Consider the following 22,717-nt stretch of genomic DNA (forward strand, 5'->3'; position numbering starts at 1 on the left):
GTTGAAAGTAGGGTTTAGGTATGTACCCTGTTGTACTATGCTAATGAGGGGCTATGCTGTTGAAATGGGCCCACACAGATCTAGGCAGGGGTGAAAGGCATTCAAAATCCACGGACCCCTTATGCCTGGGCCTAGGCAAAAGGTCTCTGCCTGCTCTGAGGTCCTGGCTAAGGGGAGCTGGCAAATTATTTTTTTCTGTTTTTTATTTGTATGTTAACTTGTTCCTTTCCAAAGCCAGGAGAATGGCTTGGGATGCGTGATTGGTCCCACTTCTGGCTCCGGGGACATGGCAATCACTGAAGCTGGACCTGACCAGAGCAGAGCGGGGAGGGGGTGGGTAAATGGGAAAGAGTTATTTCCCAGAGGGGGAAGGGTTTTTTTTGATCCCGCATGGTAGGTTAGACGCTTGCACTTAACTTTCACAGATCCAGTGCCACTTTCCCCTGGTTCTGCAGGCTTGTACAGAGTCTCCACTGCTCAATTTCTCCCAGTGTGGAAAATATGTTGCTGAGTGCTGCTATTTGTCTCAGCCTGTGCATGCCAGCTGATCCAGCCTGCAGGGTGCTGGCAAGGTCTGGTCTGGCAAATCCTTGATGCTTCTGAACTGTCTCTCCCTCCCCTTGCTGCACAGATAACTCTTTAGCTTTGTCTTTGATGTTCACGACTCCTAGGATTGTCATATATAATCGATTCACTTGTTTTTTCAGGTCTTTGTTATAAAAAGGACCACATGAAGTGTCTGACTACTCTGCCATCTTGGCTCCGCTCCTCAGTCTCACCCTTTTAGGGAGAAATTTTGGCGACTACGTGGGGAGCTCAGGATTATACTTCCCACAATGCCCAAGGGGAGCAAAACCCACCATCCCAACCTTGAGGGCAGTAATATGAATTACCAGCCTGAGAGCCTGCATTACCTTACTCCAGCGGAAAATATTCCATAGACACAACTTCCTGAAGTTTAAATGCCAGCAGTTATAACACAAATATTGTTGGAAAAGTAACATTGATCCTGGAGATACAATCTTCAAGCAATTAAAAGGCGATGATTTACTTAAGTGGCAGTAGAGGGCTGAAAGGAGGGTAATATCTAAGTGTCCTTTATATACAGTGATATTAGCCCTTTTCCTGTGAAATAAATTGCAAACATTTCTTATAAGTTTCCTTTTTTGTTTTTAACTTTTTTATGCCATGCAAAAACATATTTTAATATAGTCTTTTAAGGTTTTGGTGTTGTTGAAAATATACGTAGCAAAACATACACCAATTCAACAATTTCTTTTATTAAATTTTGGGATTTTATTTTTAATTAAAAATTTTCATTGATGTGAAATCCACGTAACATAAAATTGTGCATTTTGACCTGTAGAATTCAGTGGCATTTAGTACATTCATAACATTGTGCAATCACCAACATGAAGTACCACATTTTCATCATCCCAAAATTCACCCCATAGCCATTAAGGAGTTAGTCTACATTTACCCACTTCCCTCTAACTCCTGGCAAACATGGGTTTACATATTTTGGATATTTGGAATTATACAATGTATCCTTTTTTGACTTAGCACAGTATTTTCAAGGTTCATCCATGTTGTAGCATGTATCTGTACTTCAATCCTTGTTATGGCTAAATATTTCATTGTATGGATATACAACATTTTTATACATTCATCTGTTGACAGTCAAGAGGACTGTTTCCACAGCCTGATCATTGTGAACAGGGGCATTATGAACATTTGTGTACAAGTATTTACTTGAGTACCTGTTTTCAATTCTTTGGGTATTATACCTAAGAATGGAATTGCTGGATCATATGTCAATTCTACGTGTACTTTTAAAGAAACTACCAAACAGCTTTCCGCAACAGCTGCACTATACTTCACAAAAATTAAATATGAGAGTTCCAATTTCTCTGAATCCTCCCCAACACTTATTATTCTCCTGTTTTTTGTTTATAATAGTCATGGTAGTGGATGTGAAGTCGTCGTCTTACATAGTTTTGATTTCAGTTTCCCTAATGAATAAGAACGTTGTGCATTATTTCATGTCCTCGTTGGCCATATTATATCTCCTTTGGAGTAATGACTATTCAGGTCCTCTGTTTTCTTCATTTGGTTGTCTTCTCATTGTGAAGTTGTAGTAGTTATTTTACTAGGCCCTTATCAGATATACAAAATTGCAAATATTTCCTCCACTCTGTAGGTTGTCTTTTCATTTTCTGAATAATGTTCTTTGACAAAACTTGTCCATTTTCATAAAGTTCAGTTTAACTTTTTTTGTGGCTTGTGCTTTGAGTGTTTATAGGTTAAATTGTGTCCCCCCAAAATATGTGTTATAAATCCTAACACTTGTAACTATAGTTATAATCCCATTTAGGAATGGATTTTTTGGTTAAGACACCCTATCAGTTTCAAGAGGATTACCTGCGAGATTTAAAAGAGCAGATTAGGAAAGAAGAGCAAGCAGAGATGGGAGAGATAGATGCCATACCGCATGGAGCTCAAGAGACAAAAGACCTTCACCCAGAGCTGACAGAGAAAGCTTTCCCCTAGAGCTGACAATCTGATTTCAGACAGCTAGCCTCCTAAACTGTGAGAAAATAGTTTTTTTGTTAAAGCCACCCACTTGTGATATTTCTGTTAGCACTAGATAACTAAGACAGAATTTGCTACCAAGAAGTGGGAGTGCTGCTCTAATGGATACCTAAAATATGGAAATGGGTCGGAATTGGTTAATGGGTAGAGGCTGGAAGAGTTTTAAAGTGCCTAATACTAAAAGCCTAGATTGCCCTGAAGACACTGTTGGTAAAATTATGGACATCAAAGGGAATTCTGGCGAGGGCTCAGAAGAAAGTGAGTAGAGCCATCTAGAAAATCTCTTTATCATTTTAGAGGATACATATGGCTCCATCAACATGTTTGAAATGTGGGTATTAAATGTGCTTCTGGTGAGGCTTTAAAAGAAAATGATGACCATGTGACTGGACAATGGAGGAAGGGTGATGCTTTTTTTGCAGTGGCAAAGAACTTGTCTAAATTATGCTCAAATGTTTGGTGGAGGGCAGAACTTGTAAGTGATGAGCCTGGATCTAACCAACTACTACAAGAGAAAACCCATCAGCTTAGATTGAAGGAGACAAAAACAGAAAGCAGGCTTCCTTTTGGAATTCTATAGAAAAGGACCATGCCCAGACAAGCTTGAACATCAGCAGAACTATTCAAAGGAGAATGGGAAGCAAGGCTAAGTTTCAAAAGGTGAAGCCATGGCCTCCTAGGTTTCAGAGAGTCAGATCTTCACCAACTGTCTTAGTTAATAGTGCTGCTATAACAAAAATACTACAAATGGGTGGCTTTAACAAACAAATTTATTTTCTCACGGTTTAAGAGGCTAGATAGAAGTCTGAATTCAGGGTGCAGGCTCTAGAGGAAGGCTTTCTCTCTGGCTCTGAAGCAAAGTCCTTATCTCTTCTGCCCATCTGCTCCTGGGCAATCTTCATGTGGCTTGGCGTTTGTCTTCCCCCATCTCTCTTTTGCTGGCTTGTTTAATCTCTTTCATATTTCAAAAGAGATTGACTCAAGATACACCCTACACTAATCCTGCCTGATTAACATAACAAATATAACCAATTCCTAAATGGAATTATAACCACAGGCATAGAGGTTAGGGTTTTCAACACATATTTTGGGGGAGCACAATTCAATCTTTCACGCTATTTTACGTAAGTTACTGCTTTGGTAAAATTGATGCTCACTGAAAAATTCAAACATATAATTTATTGAAATATAAAGTGGAAAAATCCCAGAAAACGCAGCTTGCAAAGAAAACCATTAAGCATCCCATTGCACATTATCTTATGCATGTGTACACACACAGAAAGGGAAAGGGAGAGAGGAGATGTCTTGGTTATCCAGTCTGCTGTAACAGAAATACCACAAATTGATTGCTTCAACAAACAGAATTTTATTCTCTCACAGTCTAGTAGAGAATAAGTTTATTCTTTCACAGTCCAGGGCATCAGCTCCAGGGGAAGGTTTTCTCTCTGTCAGCTCTGGAGGAAGGTCCTTGTCATCAATCTTCCCCTGGACTAGGAACGCCAAAGGATATGCTATTCTCCTGGCTCTTGTTTCTTGGTGGTGAGGTCCCCATGTCTCTCTGCTCACTTCTCTTTTATATCTCAGAAAAGACCAGCTTAAAGCATAACCTAATCTTGTAGATTGAGTCCTCCCTCATTAACGTAACTGCCACTAATCCCATCTCATCACATCATACAGGGTTTACAACACAACAGAAAATCACATCAGATGACAAAATGGTGGCTAATTTACACAATACTGGGAATCATTGCCTAGCCAAGTTGATAGATATTTTGGGGGGATATAATTCAATCCATGACAGGAGAGAGAGATAAAGAGAGATTAATTATGAGTTGGACTATGTAACGAAGGCTGATTTCCCAATTCCATATTATGTTATCACATGTTTATACCATCATTTTAATGGTTTCATATTATCACAGGAATACATTAAAACTCAAATTCCTATTAATGAACACTTTTAATTCCATTAAGAAATAATGGACACCATTCATGGGAAACTCCTGTTTTCAGTGATTTAATCTCTTAATCAGAAATTCTGATCCTATGATTTCCAGATCAGATATGCAAATGATATATTCTGATATATACTCCCATATAATAACTATACTTTCACTGCCACCAACAGAGAAACCTTGTAAATGGTAACTCCGCCCAACAACAAATTTGAAGAAATTTTCAAATTCGATACAGCCCCTACTGGAAAAACTTTATAAAAGAAGTGATATAACAATTAGAACCCAATCGTATCAAAGTCTTGATGGAAATACAGAGACTCAGAAATTAGTGGTCAATCCAAGATTAAGAAAATTTTTGTCATTAGTAACACTTCTTACACTTGTTAAAGTACAGCCCTGCATTAACATAGTTAAGGAACTATTCAAATGTTTAACAAGCAGTGTCTGGCTTATGAAAGGTTAACAAAACTTTTTCAGTCTGATATCAGAAAAATCGCATAATATAGTAGTCTTTAGGAGCAATTCTATTCTGCACACATGGGGTCGCCATGAGTTGAAATTGGCTTTACAGCAACTAACAAGAGCAGTCCTGTGGGGCTGGCACTAATTAAGTCTCCTTGTAGGGTAGTCTTTATACTGTATGTAACTGAAAGAATACTAGACACGGTCCCAAACAATAATAACCCATCTTGTAAGAGTAGCTGGGAGAGATGAGCCAAATGCATCAGGTTAATGTCAAAATAATATTGTGGACTGCAATAACAAGTGGTGTTCTGTATTTCAATGTTCACTTCCCTGAGTTAACTTTGTTTTTTCCTGTGTTCCTGGATAAAATCTTCAAATATTGCATTCATGCCTTTTTAACTCATTTAACATGTTAAGTATTCAGCACACCTACAAAGCGCTAGCCAATGTTAAGGTTGCACAGATTCATTAACAAAGGCCTTATCCTCATGCGTATTAACATCCTACTGGACAGTGATACTGATGCCTATCATTATGCTTTTCTAAAGACATGATCAAACTCTTATTCTAAGTACTATCGCCTGACTTATGACAGGGCCCCTGACAACCCCATCGTAAGTTGGTTCTGATGTAAGTCAAATACTTTTTTTTTTTTTAGTTTTCATAATTATTGCCTTTTATTATCATCTTAGTTGTCTAGTGCTGCTGTAACAGAAATACCACAAGTGGGTGATTTTAACAAACAGAAATTTATTTTCTCAGAGTATAGGAGGCTAAAATCTGCCTTAGTTGTCTAGTGCTGCTATAACAGAAACACCACAAGTGGGTGATTTTAACAAAGAGAAATTTATTTTCTCAGAGTATAGGAGGCTAGAAGTCCAAATTCTGATTGCCAGCTCAAAGGGAAGGCTTTCTCTGTCGGCTCTGGAGGAAGGTCCTTGTCTCTTCTGACCTTCTGCTCCTCGGCGACCCTCATGTGGCTTGGCATCTCTCTTTCCCCCATCTCTGCTAGCCTAATCTGCTCTTTATTTTAAGAGTTTAACTCAAGATACACCCTACGGTAATCCTGCCTCATTAACAAAACGGAAAACTCATTCCCATGTGAGATTATAACCACAGGCATCACCCATTACCCATACACATATTTTGGGGGAACACAATTCAATCCCTAACATTCCACACTTTGATCTCCCAAAGTTCAGGTCCTTGCCACATGCAAAACACATTCACCCCATCACCAAATCAAACCTATTGCCGTCAAGCCGATTCCAACCCATAGTGACCCTGCAGGACAGAGTAGAACTTCCCCACAGGGTTTCCAGGAAGCCGCTGGTGGATTCGAACTGCTGACCTTTTGGTTAGCAGCCAAGCTATTAACCGCTGTGGCACCAGGGTTCCTACCACATCATCCCAAAAGTCTCAAGTCAACTCCAAGTCCAAAATCTCATCTTCTAAATCATCTAAATCAAATACAGGTAAGACATTAGGCAAATTCCATCCTGGGGCAAAGTTCCTCTTCATCTGTGAACCTGTGACATCTAGACTACAAGTTATCTGTTTCTGACACAACGGTGGAACAGGCACAAGTATACTTTGTATACTATTTCCTTTACAAATGGAGAAACTGGAAGGAAAGAAGCGATAACTGGCAACAAGTCCAAAGCCCAGCACAACAATTTACTTTAGCTCTCAAGATCTGAACAGAATCCTCTGTTCTCCGAGACCATCTGGGTAAGGGGCTCTGTCCTCCAGACTCCAGGTGTTCGCCCTGCCCTCTGGATTCTGGGTGGGGGGCCCCCCTCAGCCCTGGCCTTCAACTCTGCCTTCCAGGCTCACTGGGAAGGCACTTTTGATTTCTCTGCTTTGGGTGGCCCCATTCTCCTAGTCCGAGTGGAAACCACACCCCCTTGGCACCGGCAGGCTCTCTTCTTCTATCCCTTGGGCATGGCAGCCCTGCCCCTCAGCTCTGGGTGGTGACCGCAGCCCGCTGGCACATCATAACAGAAATCCCACATTCCTGAACTGAGCTGGTGAAGATCTCAATCTTCAAAACCTAGGAGGCTGTGTCTTCACCCTTTGAGATTCAGGAGACTATGGCCCCACCCATTGAAACTAAGAAGGCCCTGCTTCCCATGCTCCTTCCAACAATTCAGATCTACAAGCTCCTCCAGGTATGGTTCTTTTCTTTTCTTGGAGGATAATAGATATAGCTCCTTTGGCCTGTTTCCTGCCTGTTGAATTCCAAGAGACAGACAGCATTCTTTCTTTTTGTTCTCTGTCCCCTTCAGCCTGAACTGATGGATCTTCTGCTGTGGTAGTTGGTTAGATCCATCAAACGCTTAATCACCTTAATAAAAGACTGTGTAGCCACTTCCATGGTGAAAATTCTAGGGTTTGTATCCTCAGCGTTTGTAAAACAGAATCTTTAAGTTTTGTCTTCTTTTTGCACATGTTCATTTTTAAACCCATCTCTTTCCTCTCACATTTTCCTATAAACAGCAAGGAGAAACCATGCGGCTCCTTTAAGATCTTGGTTGGAAATGTTAGCTACATATCCAAGTTCATCACTTAAAATTTCTACTTTCCACCAAACATATGAACATAATCTAGAGAAGCTCTTTGTCACTGCAAAAAAAGCATCACCCTTCCTCAACTGTCCAATCTGTGTTCATCATTTTCTTTGAAAGCCTCACCAGAAGCACATTTAACAGCCACATGTCTAGCATGTTGACAGAGCCACATGTATTCTCTAATATGATAGACCTTCTCTATATCTCTATTCACTTTTTTCTGAGCCCTTGCCAGAACTTCCTTTGATGTCCATAATTCTACCAACAGTCTCTTCAAGGCAATCTAGGCTTAATAGGCTTTTACTATTAAACACCTTAAAACTCTTCCAGTCTCTACCCATTACCAATTCTAATACCACTTCCACATTTTAGGTATCTGTTAGAGCAGTACTCCACATCTGGTACCAAATTCTTATTTAGTGCAGCTTTAACAGAAACACCACAAGTGGGTGGCTTTAACAAACAGAAATTTATCTTCTCACAGTGTAGGAAACCAGAAGTCTGAATTCAGGATGTCAGCTCTAGGGGCTCTCTCTGTCAGCTCTGGAAGAAGGTCCTAGACCCCTCTGAGCTTCTGCTCCTGGGGGATCTTCATGTGATTGGCATCTATTGCCTGCCCCCCACTCCAAATCTCACTTGCCTAATCTGCTCTTTTTATGTAACAGATTAACTAAGGACACACACTACACTAATAATACCTCATTAGCAGAAAAGAAAACTTATTCTCAAATGGGATTTTAACCACAGGCAGAGGTTAGGATTTGGGTTATGACACATATTTTGGGGGGCACAATTCAGTCCGTAAGTGTCTTTAAAAATCCAATCACTGAACATATGCAAGTGAACTGACAGTGATAGCGTTAATAAATCAGTACTGCAACGTTGTATATAGTACATATTACTAAGAATGAAATGTACTTAAAAAAAAAAAAGCAGATGGTTTTACCATTGTAAATGCGGTTCATCATAACTGGAATACGTCCTAAGTCCAGGATTACCTGTATGTGATAACTGTCAAGGTTCTGAGAGAAGCCCTTACTGTACCGCTTACAAGGTTTCTTGATCACTGGGATGTACTGAGCTATGGCTGAAACACTGACTTTAATAAAACATGTTTTCCCACCTAAGAGACATGGTGATTATAAGAATTCAAGTTGCGCATGAGTTTTTATACATCATTTTATAGGACTTCTTTACTCTGAGGATTCTTGAAGTTCTTGCCACTCCCATAACTGATATAAAATATATCACCACCATGGATTCTTTCTAGGTTCCCGGGAGGCACAAATTCTTTGCACTCAACTTTTAACCTCAATGTTAGCAGTGTAAACCCATCCAGCTGCATCACGGAAGAAAGGCCTAATGATCTGCTTTGACAAAGACTGCTGTTGTGTGCTACTGAGTCGATTCTCACTCACAGTGACTCTATGTGATGGAGCAGAACCGCCCATAGGGTTTTCTAGGCTATAATCTTTACAGGAGCAAATCACCAGGTCTTTTCTCCCATTTAGTGGCTGGTGGGTTCAAACTGTTGGCCTTTTGGTTAACAACTAAGCACTTAACCATTGTGCCACCAGGGCTCTTTACAGCCAAGAAAGCCCTATGGAACAATTCTACTCTGTAACACATGGGGTCTCCCAAGAATCAGAATATACTCGACGGCAATGGCTTTTAATTTGGATGTATTCTTTGATGACTTAGAAGATACGATCTTAACCGGAAGTGCTATCCACACATCTCACATTTGTAAGGTTTCTCTCCAGTGTGAATTCTCTGAAGTTCTGAAGAACAATGGAAGACCTTACCAATTGTATCACATTTGTATCATTTCTCTCCACTGTGGACACTGACAAAGTCAACAATTTGAGGCACAATTATTTACCACATTCCCCACACTTATATGGTTCTTCTCTCATGTGGACCCTCTTAACGATTATCATGATTCAAGTTCCACTTGAAGCCCTATTCAACCTCTTCATATCTGTACAGCTTTTCTCCAGTGTGAACCCTCTGATGGGACTGAAGGAGTAAATTCTGACCAAATCTCTTTCCACTCTTCCCATTTGAGTGGCTTTTCTCCACTATGAACTCTCTGATGTTTCCTAAGATAGGAACCCCGACTAAAGTGCTTCCCACATTCTGCACAATTGTATGGTTTCTCTCCTGTATGGACGCTCTTATGGACATAAAGTTTCGAGGGAAAGTTGAAGCCCTTCCCACACTCCTCACATTTGTATGGCTGTTCTCCTGTGTGGATTTTGCAATGATTATAAAGTGTTGATTTTAAATGGAAGTTTTTACCACATGTATCACATTTGAATGGTCTCTCCCCAGTGTGGATTCTCTGATGCTCCCGGAAACGTGAAGCCTGAATGAAGGCCCTGCCACATTCCTCACAGTTATAAGGTTTCTCTCCCTTGTGGACTTTGCAGTGAACGTTAAGCTCTGATCGACGAATGAAGCACTTTCCACACTCCTCACAATTATAAGGCTTCTCTCCTGTGTGCACTCTGCAATGAACTTTAAGTGCTGATCTACGGCTGAAGTCCTTCCCACACTCCTCACAATTATAGGGTTTCACTCCTGTGTGGATTCTACAATGTATATTATAATCTCCTCTGCGACTAAAGCGCTTCCCACACACTTCACATTTATAGGGTTTATCTCCGGTGTGGACTACCAGATGAAATTCATAATTGTATTTCATCATAAAGCTCTTCCCACACAGAACACATTTGTATGGTCTCTCTGTTGTGTGGACTCCTAGATGGGATCGAAGATGTGATCTCTGAATAAAGTTCTTCCCACACACTTCACATATGAATGGCTTTTCACCACTATGGATTCTTTGATGAGTTCGAAGACCAGCGGACTGACGGAAGTCCTTCCCACATTCGGCACATTTGTATGGTTTCTCTCCTGTGTGGAGCATGTAATGGATATTAAGTGTTGACCTACGACGAAAGCTCTCGCCACATTCATCACACTTGAAAGGTTTCTCCCCAGTGTGGATTCTCTGATGTTCCCGAAGATGCGATGCATAAATGAAGGCCCTCCCACAGTCTTCACAATTGTAAGGTTTCTGTCCTGTGTGGACTTTGCAATGAACATTAAGTGCATATCTAGAATGGAAGCCTTTCCCACATGCCTCATATTTGTGTGGTTTACCTACAGTGTGGGCTTTTTGATGAGTTTGCTGATACGAGTTCTGATTGAATTCCTTTTCACATTCATGACACTTACAGCATTTCTCTCCCATGTGTACTTTCTGATGAATATGAAGAACTGAGCTATAACGGAAGCTTTCACCACACTCATTACATGTGTGAGATTTCTCTCCCGAGTGTAGCCGCTGATGAAGATCAAAGCTGGAGACATCACTGAAGGTTTTTGTACACTCATTACACTGATAAGGCTTCTCTTCCGTGTGCATAATAGATAGTCCTGCCCCAACCTGGCAAGCCAAATCATTCTGTTTGTAGAAGTAAGCATTATCTATCATAGGGCCTTGACACCTGGTTAAGTCACTTGTACTTTGTTGCCAGATTTGCCAGCAGGAAAGTTCGTCATGTGGTCTTGCATCTGGAGCAGTCTCCATCTCGCTTTGGATTTGGCCTCCTGTGATGACAGAGAATTCAGAGACGTGGACAGGTGAAAGCTTTGTTCAGAGGTTTCAATATTTCACAACTAGGACAAGTATGAGACTTTAACAAACCAAGGAATCACTCAGTTTCACTTTTTCACTGTGTAAAATGTTCTCGGGTTTACAAGCCTACAGAAATGAAAAGGTGGTCCAGCAGGCACCTATCCACTAGGCATTAACAAGATCTGTTAGACCACACCAAGTCTCCTGTATAACACAGAAGTCAGAAATCAGAAAAAAAACAAAACGAAACAGGTAATATGCTATAATATGATACATACTACCATCCTGTTGTTATTTCTATTGAATTTCAAGGTCGGCATACAGCCTTCATAGTAAATTATCGAACTAATAAATTACGAAGATATAGCTGGGACAACTACATTTCCTCATGCAAAAAAATGAAGTTGGACCCATACTTCACACCACATACAAAAGAACGCACAATGGATCAAGGACCTAAACCTAAGAATTAAAACCATAAAATTCTTAGAACAGAACAACAGATTCTAAGGTATGACACCAAAAGCATGAGGAACAGAAGATAAAACAGACAAATTGGACTCCATCAAAATTTAAAACTTTCATGTGTCAAAGGAATTGATAAATAAAATGAAGTCAACATACAAAACGGTAGAAAATATTTGGGAACCGTATATATGATAAGGGTTTAATATCCAGAACTCCTATAGCTCAACAACATAAACACAAACAACCCAATTTAAAAAAAAAAATGAGCAAAGAACTTGAACAGACATTTCACCAAGGAAGATATACAAACGCCCAGAAGCACAAGAAAAGGTGCTCAACGTCATTAGTCAGCAATCTGTTGCCATCAAGTCGATTCCAACTCATAACAACCCTACAGGATAGAGCAGAACTGCCCCCACAGGGTTTCCAAGAAGCAGCTGGTGGATTCAAACTACCCACCTTTTTGGTTAGCAGCCATAGCTCTTAACCAATGCACCACCAGAGCTTCATTAGTCAGCTGGGAAATGCAAATCAAAACCACAATGAAATACCACTTCATCCCCACTAAGGTGTGTATTATCAGAAAAACAGAAAATAACAAGTGAAGATGAAAAGCAATTAGAACCCTCACTGCGGAAAACTTCGGCAGTTCCTCAAAAAGTTAAACATAGAATTAACATATGACCAAGCAATTTCAACCCTAGGTATATACCCAAGACTTGAAAGCAGGGACTCAGATACTTATATACCAATGTTCACTGCAGCACTATTTACGACAGCCAAAAGGTAGAAACAACTCAAGTGTCCATCAAAACATAAATGGATAAACAAAATGTGGTCTATCCATACAATAGAATATTATTCTGCTCTACAGAAAAATGAAGTTCTGATAGATCTGATGACACGGATCCATCTTGAAAACACTACACTGAGTGAAATAAGTCAGATTCAAAATGACAAATGTTGTATGATTCCATTTATAGAAGTATGTAGAATAGGCAAATGTATGGAGACCAAAGTTTATTAGTGGCTACCACGGGTGGGCAGAACAAAAGCGGGAGTTACTGCTTAAGGGGCACTGAGTTTCTGTTAAGGGTGATGAAACAAATTTGGATGAGAAAGTGGGCTGCACATGGTGAACATAATTCAATTCAGTGGCACTGAACTGTACACATAAAAATGGTTGTAATGGCAAATGTTTCATTACATATATTTTACCACAATAAAATCAAGCGTCCCCCCTCCCCCCGGCAAAAAAAACTACATAGATAAGACATGAATCCACAGAAATTATAAGGAAAAGCAATAACAAAATCACTACTTCACGTATTTGGGTTTAATGGATCATATCATAAATACCAAATATCCAGAAGAATTTATATCTACTTTGTCATGGATTGAATTGTGTCCCCCATGAATGTGTGCTGAAGACTTGACCCCTGGTACCTGTAAACATGACTTTGTTTGGAAACAGGGTCTTTGAAGATGTTATGAATTAAACTAACATGAGGCCATAATGGAGTACCCTTTGCCATCAAGTTGATTCCAACTCATAGCAACCCTATGGGACAGTGTAGAAATGCATCATAGATTTTCCAAGGAGCGGGTGGTAGATTCAAATTGCTGACCTACTGGTTAGCAGCCACTAGGTGGGTTGTAATCCAATGGAATGATGTCTTCATAAAAGAGAAAAGACAGAGGCAGAGAGACACAAATGGAAGAATATTATGTGACACTGAGGCTACCAGAAGGTGAAAGAAACAAAAAAGTATTCTCCCATACAGACTTTGAAGACAACATGACCCACTAACATGTCGATTTGGATTTCTAGCCTCCAGAACTGTGATACAATCAATTTCTACTCTCATAAGCCACCTAGTTTGTGGTACTGGGTTATGGCAACAATAGAAAACCAATACATTTTCTTAGTTACCTAGTGCTACTGTAACATAAATCCACAAGTGGGTGGCTTAAAGCTTAGCTCTGGGCATTCCTTGGTACCTTGGGGTTCCTTGGCTTGTACATGATTCCCATATAGCATCTATCCTCCCTATGTGCATAAGAGAGTTCTGCCAAAATACACGTTTACAATCTGGAAGCAGAATACACTCATTTCAACTGGCTGGTTGATTCCAATAAGTTAGATTACATTACAGAAGGTAATATGATCTACCCAAGATCAACTGCTTTAATCACATGTAACTACGTCATGACATCACTTGTGTTTGGCCAAAAAAGTGAGATTCATGGCATAGCCAAGCTGACACATAAAATTAACCATCACATACATACACATTCAAAGCCACACATCAATGGTACAATTTACTGGAAACGTGGGTCCTGCTGATATCCGTCAACTGATCAAAAGCAGTGTTTCTCAAACATTTTTTCTAACATGACTCACTTCAAGAAATACCAATTATTTTAGACTAGACACGTTTACATAAATACATATTGCTAAAACACAGACTAACCTACTTCTAATGAACTGTCTACTTTCATTAAATCTTCCCCCACTGGCTCTCACACCATACATGCAATTGGCCAGAGTTTGTGCTGCAATGTCCTCCTTCCTTCCAAAGGAACTCTTACATTTTCTACCCTATTTTATTTAATAAAAAAAGACTGGTAGGAGAGTCAGTTCCCCAAATTCCGGTGACCCCTCCAGGAGCCTCAAAGTACTGAACACCTGAGGAGATAAAGAAACTCCAGAGGGAGGCTGTCCTCACCCACAGAGACCAGGTTCCTGAAGTTCTCCAGCATCACATCTTGGTACAGCTTCCTCTGGGCAGAGTCCAACAGTCCCAGCTCCTCCTCGGTGAAGACAACTGCCACATCCTTGAACGTCATTGATTCCTAAAAGATCAAACACAAAACATCAGTCTTAGAACTGCTGTCCACTTGAAAAGGGGCAGCACTGACAAGGTTAGAAAGATGGGGTGGGGGAGGGGGGAGTCATTCCAGATTTTGTGGGACAAGTCAATGTGCAGATTTTCCAACCCTTCTTGTAACCTGCCAATGCCCTACACTGATTTTCCTTAGCTTTACCAAAAGTGCAGCAACAAATGAAAGCCCTTGGTGTCCTTGGAGTATACTTACCAAGTAAACACCTAGAGCTCTAAATGTTGCATGCTAGGATACATGTTTACTTTTCAATTCATACTGTCAATCACCCCAGAAAAGCTTACCAATTTAGTTTCAACAGAATTTAATAGCACCCACCTTCCTCCTCTCACATATACTAACAGTGAACAGTTTTCTTTATTGTCTGCCTAACTAGCAAGGTTTTGGTAACCTGTCTTGGACAGATGGGTATGTAGTTGATCCTCTGTACTATCAAGTCACACACCACATCTCTTAATTGTGGCATTCAGTTTACTACCTTAGAGCCACCATGCCTGAGCAAATATCCAAGGGCCTGCCCCTTATCAGCCATGTCACCTAGGACAAGTCGGTCTACACACCTTAGTTTCCTGTGTCTGATGGCTGTTGCATTACAGGGCTCTTTCAGGGACTAAACGAGGCAATATAAAGGTAGCCCCCGACTTATGATGTATCAGAGTTAGATGAGCTGCACCTGTGACCGTTTTTCCATCTTACTGTTTCTGATATACACTATATACAACATCGCAGCACATAACTTGCTGACGTTTCATTCTGGTGCCAACCCCCAAAACAAAGATTAGATTAATCAAGGTACTGATTTAAAAAAGGCAATTAATAATGAAAACTAAAAAATAATTAAGGTATTGACTTACATCAGAACCGACTAAGGACAGTGTCACTGGAATGGAAACCCATCCTAAGTTGGGGATTACCTGTATATACAGCACTTGGAACATTGTGTGGCACAGGCTAAGTACTTAACAAATATTAGCTATTATTCTTATTAATTTTCATTACTGTTATCAATTTCATTCCATTATATGGTTGTATATTATTCCAGATGTGTAACAAAGAATTTGGCTGGCTTTGTCCCTGGTTCCTAACATATCCTGTAACATATCCTATAAAACCCAGAAACCCAGTGCTGTCGAGTCTAGTCTATGTAATGAAATCCCCACTAGAAATTCTGGACACAAAAGTTCAGGTGAACTTCCTTGACTGACAATATTCTATGTGCTGTTACCCATCAATGTGCCAGGGGGGTGATGATTCCTTGAAGACAAGGAAAGCTGTGTCTTTGGGACCCTCCCAAGCCTTGTTCTATGTGTCTCTCCCTTTGGCTGGTTATGTTTTAAATTCCTTTTTTATAATATATCTGTTATTATAAGTACCGTCTTTCTTGAGTGCTGTGAGATGTTTTATCCCATTACCAAACCTGAGGGGGTAGTGAGAAGCTCCAAATTTGTTGACAATTGGTCAAAAGTGAGGGTGGTGGTTCGAACTCACCTACAAGTACCTTGGAAAAAAAGCCTAGCAACCTGCTTCTGAAAGGTGACAGCTATGAAAACCCTATGGAGCATGGCTCTACTCTGAAATACATGGGGTCTCCATGAATCAGAATCAACCCCAGGGCAACTGGTATTTTCAAAACAGCCAATGTACCACATATCAAATGTACCTTTTCAATTCAAACTCCTAGTACACTGAGGACAAAAACTGGCAGATTATTTTTCAGAATTGGCTTTAGGGGTAAAAGGTTTCATATAGGAAAACTATAACTGCAGGTGCTTAAAAAATAAAACTCCTAAATCACTAAATGTCTATGAATAGGAAATAATTAACAGCCAAAAGGTATACCAACAGGAGTAAGATGTAATCACAAAAAACTAATGTTATTCAATATTAAACGAAAAAGCACCGTTTAAAATTAAATGTATAGCATGAACACAAATATAGCTATAGATGCACATGAAGAAATGAGTATGATAAAATAAAAACAACTAATTGTAAGGCAAGGAGTAGTAAACTGAGAGAATTGCTCATTCCTATTCATTCTTTTAATCTTATTTTTGAAATTAAAAAAAAAAAAAAGATAAAATGAAAACAAATCCAAAATGAACCAAAAGCAGACCAAGTTATCTTGACACACAAAATGTCCTGAAATGCCTGTTGTTTTCTTCGAGCTCTCCCCAGGAAAGAGAAAAATATGTGTCCAATTGGAGTAGTGAGACAGAATTTTAACAATAAGAAAGGCAAGCCCTACTCACCTTGAACGTGCTCATCTTTCTTCCTACTTCTGGTGATGTACAGAGTCCTGAAGAGGCAGGGCTGGAGAAGGAGAAGGAAGACATAAAAAGTTTGCCTACACGGATGCTTACTATGAATTAGCCAAGGGACCCCCTTTGTCTGGGTGGCGGCAGCTGCACACGGCCTGATGAAGAGAGCATGGCATGGACACCAGATGCCCTGAGCCCCTTTAGTCATGGTTCAGTGAATGCTCTGCACAGCTACACACAGTGGCCCCATCACCAGTGTTGTCTTGTGGCCCCCAAGGAAGCAGATTCTGATTCTGGTAAAATAGAAATTGAGATAATATAATTTACTGAGTAAGAGTCAGCTCTGGAACCAACATGTATGTGGGATCAAATTCTGACATGGCTTCTCACTAGCTATGTTCACCTTGGACAACTTAAAATCTCTCTGTCTCAATTCTATCATCTGTAAAACAGGAAGTAAGAGTCCCTAATGATGGGATTGCTGTGAGGTTCAAAGTCTTAGAACACTATCAAGGTTTCTTATAATTTTGCAGCTACAGAAAAGCACATGATATTCTACGGTATGCAACTGTTTTTATACACACATTTTTACCAAAGTAACATGGCAAGATACACAGACTTCCGACTTGCTCCATCAAGTGAAGGTCACATGTTACTGCTGAAAAATCTGTTGAACTGGCTTGACTATCTTCACTAATAAATTGTCACCTTAACGATATTTAAATTAGCATAAATGTTTTCCAAAATGTATAAAAACAAATTCTTGTCATAAAGCAGAAAGGGCCTTTTTACCCACATGCATTAAGAAAAACATCAGTTACTAGCTATCGTTAAAAAAACACAATATTTAGGGAAAAATAGTTTGATGTACCCACTTCAGGAAACAGTCTGGCATTTTCTCAAAAGTTAAACAAGACCAATCTTAATGGTCAGACTGGGACTAGAAGGACCCCAGAGGTCATGGCCCCCAGACCTTCTGTTAGCCGAAGACAGGAACCATTCCCAAAGCCAACTCTTCAAACAGGGATTGGACTGGAACATGGGATAGAAAATGATACTGGTGAAGAATGAGCTTCTTGGATCAAGTAGACACATGAGACTATGTTGGCATCTCCTGTCTGGAGGAGAGATGAGAGGGCAGAGAGGGCCAGAAGCTGCCCAAATGGACATGAAGAGAGTGGAGGGAACGAATGTGCTGTGTCATTAGGGGGAGAACAATAAGGAGTGTACAGGAAGGCATATATAAATTTTTGTATGAAAGACTGACTTGATTTGTAAACTTTCACTTAAAGCACAATAAAAATCAAATAAAAAAAAAAAAAGTTAAAGAAACTACCACTCAACTTAGCAATTCCCTGCCTAGGTACCTACCCAGGAGAAATATAAACACATGTGCACACAAAGACTTGCATGTGAATGTTTATGGTAGCTTGATTCATAATGGCCTCAAATTAAACAACGTTGATGTCCACCTACTGGTGAATGGATAGACAAAATGTGGCAAATCCATACAGTGGAATGTTTTTCAGCAAAAAAAGGGAACAAAAGGCATACATGGTACAATATGGATAATGTGAAAACATGCTAAGTTAAAGAAGCCAGTCAGGAAAGACCACGTATTGTATGAGATGTCCAGAACAGGCAAATATAAGGCACACTGGTGGTGCAATGGTTAAGTGCATGGCTGCTAACTGAAAGGTTGTCAGTTCGACCAACAAAGCAGTTCCATGAGAGAAAGACCTGGCAATCTGCTCCTGAAAACATTACAGCCAAGAAAACCCTATGGGACAGTTCTACTCTGTCTCACGGGGTCAGTATGAGTCAAAAATCCACTCGATGGTACCTAACGACAACGACAACACAGAGACAGAAAACATATCAGTAGGTTTGGGGTAGAATAGGGATTAACTGTAAATGAGCACAAGCGGTCTAACTGGGGGGAGGAATATGTTCTCAAACTGATCCATAGTGACCACTGCAGGACTCAGTAAAATTACTAAAATCACTGAACTGTACACCTGAAATGGGTAGTTTCTATACATAACATGTCTCAGTAAAGGCACTGAGTCCATATTGAAATAAAATGCCAAAGTGAATGAATACAGAAGTAAGCTAATCTTTATAGTAGAATGCCCACTAATAAATGTACCTCCCCATAATTTATTAACTACTAAAAGAAAAAGAAGTAACTTTACAGAGGAGAATTCTGACAGATACCACTTGAGCCAACTGAACAAAATGGAGATCATCAATAGAAACAAACCGAAACCACTGGCCTCCTGGTATGTTCACTCCTCTAGTTTTTTTTTTGGCAGTGTTTGGAAATTTCCATGATTATAAAAAATAAGGAGAGAAACAAGAAAAGTATATCAATTTTGTTTAATGTTTATAAATAAATATATAACTATCCACAGAGAACCACTATACAGAAATGCATCTCACACGTTATAGCTGCTATCTTTACATCCTGGGGTCATAAAAAAAAAAAAAAAAAATTTTTTTTTTTTTTGGGGGGTCATAGATAATTAAAAACTTTTTTCTCCACAGTGACATTGGTTTCTAAGAATATGAAATACTATTTGCAATCAAACGAAATAGAATGTTTTTTTTAAAAACCACAGAAAAGTTCAAGTCCATTAGGATCCCACAATCAAGTTAATTCCAGCCTATTGCTCAAGGATAATGTACCACAGAGACTATAAACTCTAGAATAATACTTCTTAGGTTCCATGCCAGCTCCGCCCCCTATTAGTTCCAAACCCAAAACCAAACCCATTGCCATGGAGTCAATTCAGACTCACAGCAACCCTATATGACAGAGCAGAACTGCCCCATAGGGTTTCCAAGGTTGTAACCTTTATGGAAGCAGACTGCCCCATCTTTCTCCCGTGGAGCGGCTGGTGGGTTCCAACTGCTGACCTTCTGATTAGTAGCTGAGGACTTTAACCACTGCACCACCAGGGCTCCTTTCCTACTAGTCGGGGTGACTAAAAAACATAGCCAAACCAGTTGCCATGGAGTTGATAACAACCCAGCGTAATCCCACGTGGTACAGAGTAAACTGTGTTTCATAGGCTTTTCATGGCTGGCACCTTTCAGGAGCAGATCATCAAGCCTTTCTTCCCACACACCTCTGGGTGAGTTCAAACCGCCAACCATTCAGTTAATAGCCACGTTCTTGACTGTTTCCATCAAGTGGGTGACTATGGGTAAATAGTTTATGTTCCTTGTGGCTCGTATCAAGAGCCCTCGTGTCACAGTGATTAAAGCACTTAGCTGCTAACGAAAAGTTCAGCAGTTTGAACCCACCATCTGCACCAAGGGAGAAAAATGTGGCAGTCTGTTTCCGTAAAGATCTATGGCCTTGAAAACCTTAGGAGGCAGTTTTACTCTGTCCTATAGGATCACTATGATTTAGAATTAACTTGATAGCAGTGGGTTTGTGGCTCAACTCCTCATCTTTAAAACAGGGGGAAAAAAGTACCACCTCCAAAAATGACAAAAGAAAAGAGTAGCTGCTGAGACTGCTTATGTACAACCAAAAACCTCATGGGATTTGGTTCCTTGGTTTGGACGTTTAGTGTGGTTTCATGAGACATCTCACTTAACTGGCCTACTAATGTGCTTGCTTAGTGCCTCTGTTCTGCTTCCTAGTTCCTCGTGTAGTGCCTGGGGTCTTGAAAGCTTGTAAGTGGCCATCCAAGGCATGACTGGTCTCTATATGCCTGGAGCAACAGAGGAACAAGGAGAGTGAGGAATAGAAGGGCATGGAATGTGTGGCTAACTGCCTCCATGAATAACTGCCTCTTTTACCCTGAGACCAGAAAAAGTGGATGTTGCCTAGCTTCCATTACTGAACGTTTTGATCAAAGATTCTATAGAACAATCTTCCAGCAAAAGGGGGAAAATACAGAACAGAATTTCAAATTATCATGGACTCCAGATTTCCTGGAGCCATGGAGACTGGATGAACCCCTGAAACTACTGCCCTGAGATAATCTTTAAAACTTAAACCAAAAATATCCCCCAAAGTCTTCTCAAAACCAAATAATAGTTTAGCGTAACTAGTAAATAATCTCAGCCTTGAACTTCATGCTCTTTTAAGATCTATCCATATGGGATCAAACTGACAACAGCAACTGAAAAATTAGAAACCTTGACATGCAGTGAGCTTATGTTTTAAAGGTGGAGGAACAACTCAAAAAGGAGAGTGAGAATGGTTGCACAACTCAAAGAGCGTAATCAATATCACCAAAGTGTAAATGTGGAAACCACTGAATTGGTGTATGCTTCAATATGTATATTCTCAATAACAACCAAATAACTAAGATTTTTAAAAAAGTATCACCTCACAGAGCTATAGTGTGACATGAATGTATTAACTTGTACAATACCCTAAGAATGGACTTTGCAATTAAAGGTTAATTATAATCATTACCATGCAACAGTACATATCACACATATTCTAGCAATATAACTGAGCATCTCTGTACAAGGATAACAACAAATCCTACTCACGTGGGGTTCTGCTGCTAGTAATCAACAAGTGGGTGCCTCTATCTCCGTGCAGTCCTTTTTGAGAAGTTGGGGCTGGGGAAGGAAAGGAGGCTGTGAGTTACAATGGTTGCTTGCTATCCCAATAAACCAGTTACTTCTCATCCCGTATCAGCTGGAAGCAACACCCTTCCTCCTAACAAGGAGGTCAAAAGAGATCCATGAAGATCCACCTTCCTGCAGGGATCAGAGAGATGGGTCAGAGCCACTGCAATCGGAGGTCTGACAGCATCCTAAGTTCATAACTTTAGGGGAACTGAGAGCTTCTCGTGCAACTAAACGTTACTAACAATGCGATAGTAACATTCACCATGTGCCAGGAACGATATTACGACTTTTATTTTTAGCACCACCAGTTGGCAATGAGTCGATTTAGAACTCATGGCGACCTCAGGTGTGTCAGAGTAGAACTGTGCCCCACAGGCTTTTCAGTGGCTGATTTTTCCGCAGTAAACTGCCAGGCCTTCTTTCCGAGGCGCCTCTGCGTGGGCTGGAGCCTCCAACCGTTTGCACCGTAAGGAACTCCTTATTTATACCACCTCTTTTAATTCTTAAAACGATTCTATTACGAAGATACAAATGGCGACGCAGAGCAACTGGAGATACAGAGAGATGGAGTCCAAAGCTATACCAAGAGGAAGTGCAGCGCGCATGGAAGGTGGAGAGAGGCAGGCAGCTTCTCGCAGCGGAGAGACCGGCAGTCCCCTAGCCCATGCGGTGCGCGACCGGAGGCCGACCACAACCCGGCGACGAGCGAACCACCCCAAACGGAAGAGGCTCCGGTAAAGAAACGCAAACCGCCGCCCTAGGCCCTCAAACCTGTTTCCGCCGAGATTCTTTTTCACCTAAATCGATGTCCGGGTCGTTGAGAACGCCAAGCACAGGTACAGAAAGATCGGAAAGGTCGTGAAACGCGCAGTGAAATACCACCCTGTAAGAAAAGATGGCAGGACCCTCACTCATGGGGCGGAAGTACGGGCTACTCCACAGAGCGTCTGGACTGCACTTCCCAGAATTCCACAGAGCAGCCAGCCTGAGCGGAAGTGCCCGAAACTCCGTAGAATTGCTGGACCACACTTCCCAGTAAGACCGAGGGGAACATCCCTATTCTCACCCTTCTGAGGCGGAAATGCTTCCCAGAAGACGGAACTCCTGGACTACAATTCCCACAATGCCAGAGGAGCCTAAAGCCAAAAGCGGCAACTTCTTGGGAATTATGGTTTACGACACTTTCCATGGATCCTGGAGCGGGAAGTATTCCGTAGACATAACTTTAAGTCTAAATGCCTCCAAAAATGACAG

General features: G+C 40.6%; 1 protein-coding gene and 1 pseudogene across 2 annotated transcripts; both read right to left on the minus strand.

Moving 5' to 3' along the window:
• LOC126085104 (zinc finger protein 234-like) overlaps window positions 1-14,515 on the minus strand; it is a 43,459-nt pseudogene extending 28,944 nt beyond the window's left edge.
• Window positions 1,232-22,414, minus strand: LOC126085103 (zinc finger protein 234-like). 2 transcript variants are annotated; one of them, XM_049900112.1, is made up of 5 exons: window positions 22,261-22,414; window positions 21,380-21,451; window positions 16,853-16,913; window positions 14,429-14,555; window positions 1,232-11,203 (listed from the first exon to the last, which is right to left on the minus strand). In XM_049900112.1, the coding sequence occupies exons 3-5, from the start codon at window positions 16,865-16,867 to the stop codon at window positions 9,561-9,563; spliced, it is 1,785 nt and encodes a 594-aa protein (XP_049756069.1). In that variant the 5' UTR covers window positions 16,868-16,913; window positions 21,380-21,451; window positions 22,261-22,414; the 3' UTR covers window positions 1,232-9,560. The 2 variants fall into 2 exon arrangements, with proteins under 2 accessions (XP_049756069.1, XP_049756068.1); XM_049900111.1 differs by having other exon boundaries at window positions 22,235-22,414.
• Window positions 22,415-22,717: the final 303 nt, after the last annotated feature.

Source organism: Elephas maximus, chromosome 11 (genome assembly GCF_024166365.1).
Source record: "Elephas maximus indicus isolate mEleMax1 chromosome 11, mEleMax1 primary haplotype, whole genome shotgun sequence".
Taxonomy (NCBI): domain Eukaryota; kingdom Metazoa; phylum Chordata; class Mammalia; order Proboscidea; family Elephantidae; genus Elephas; species Elephas maximus.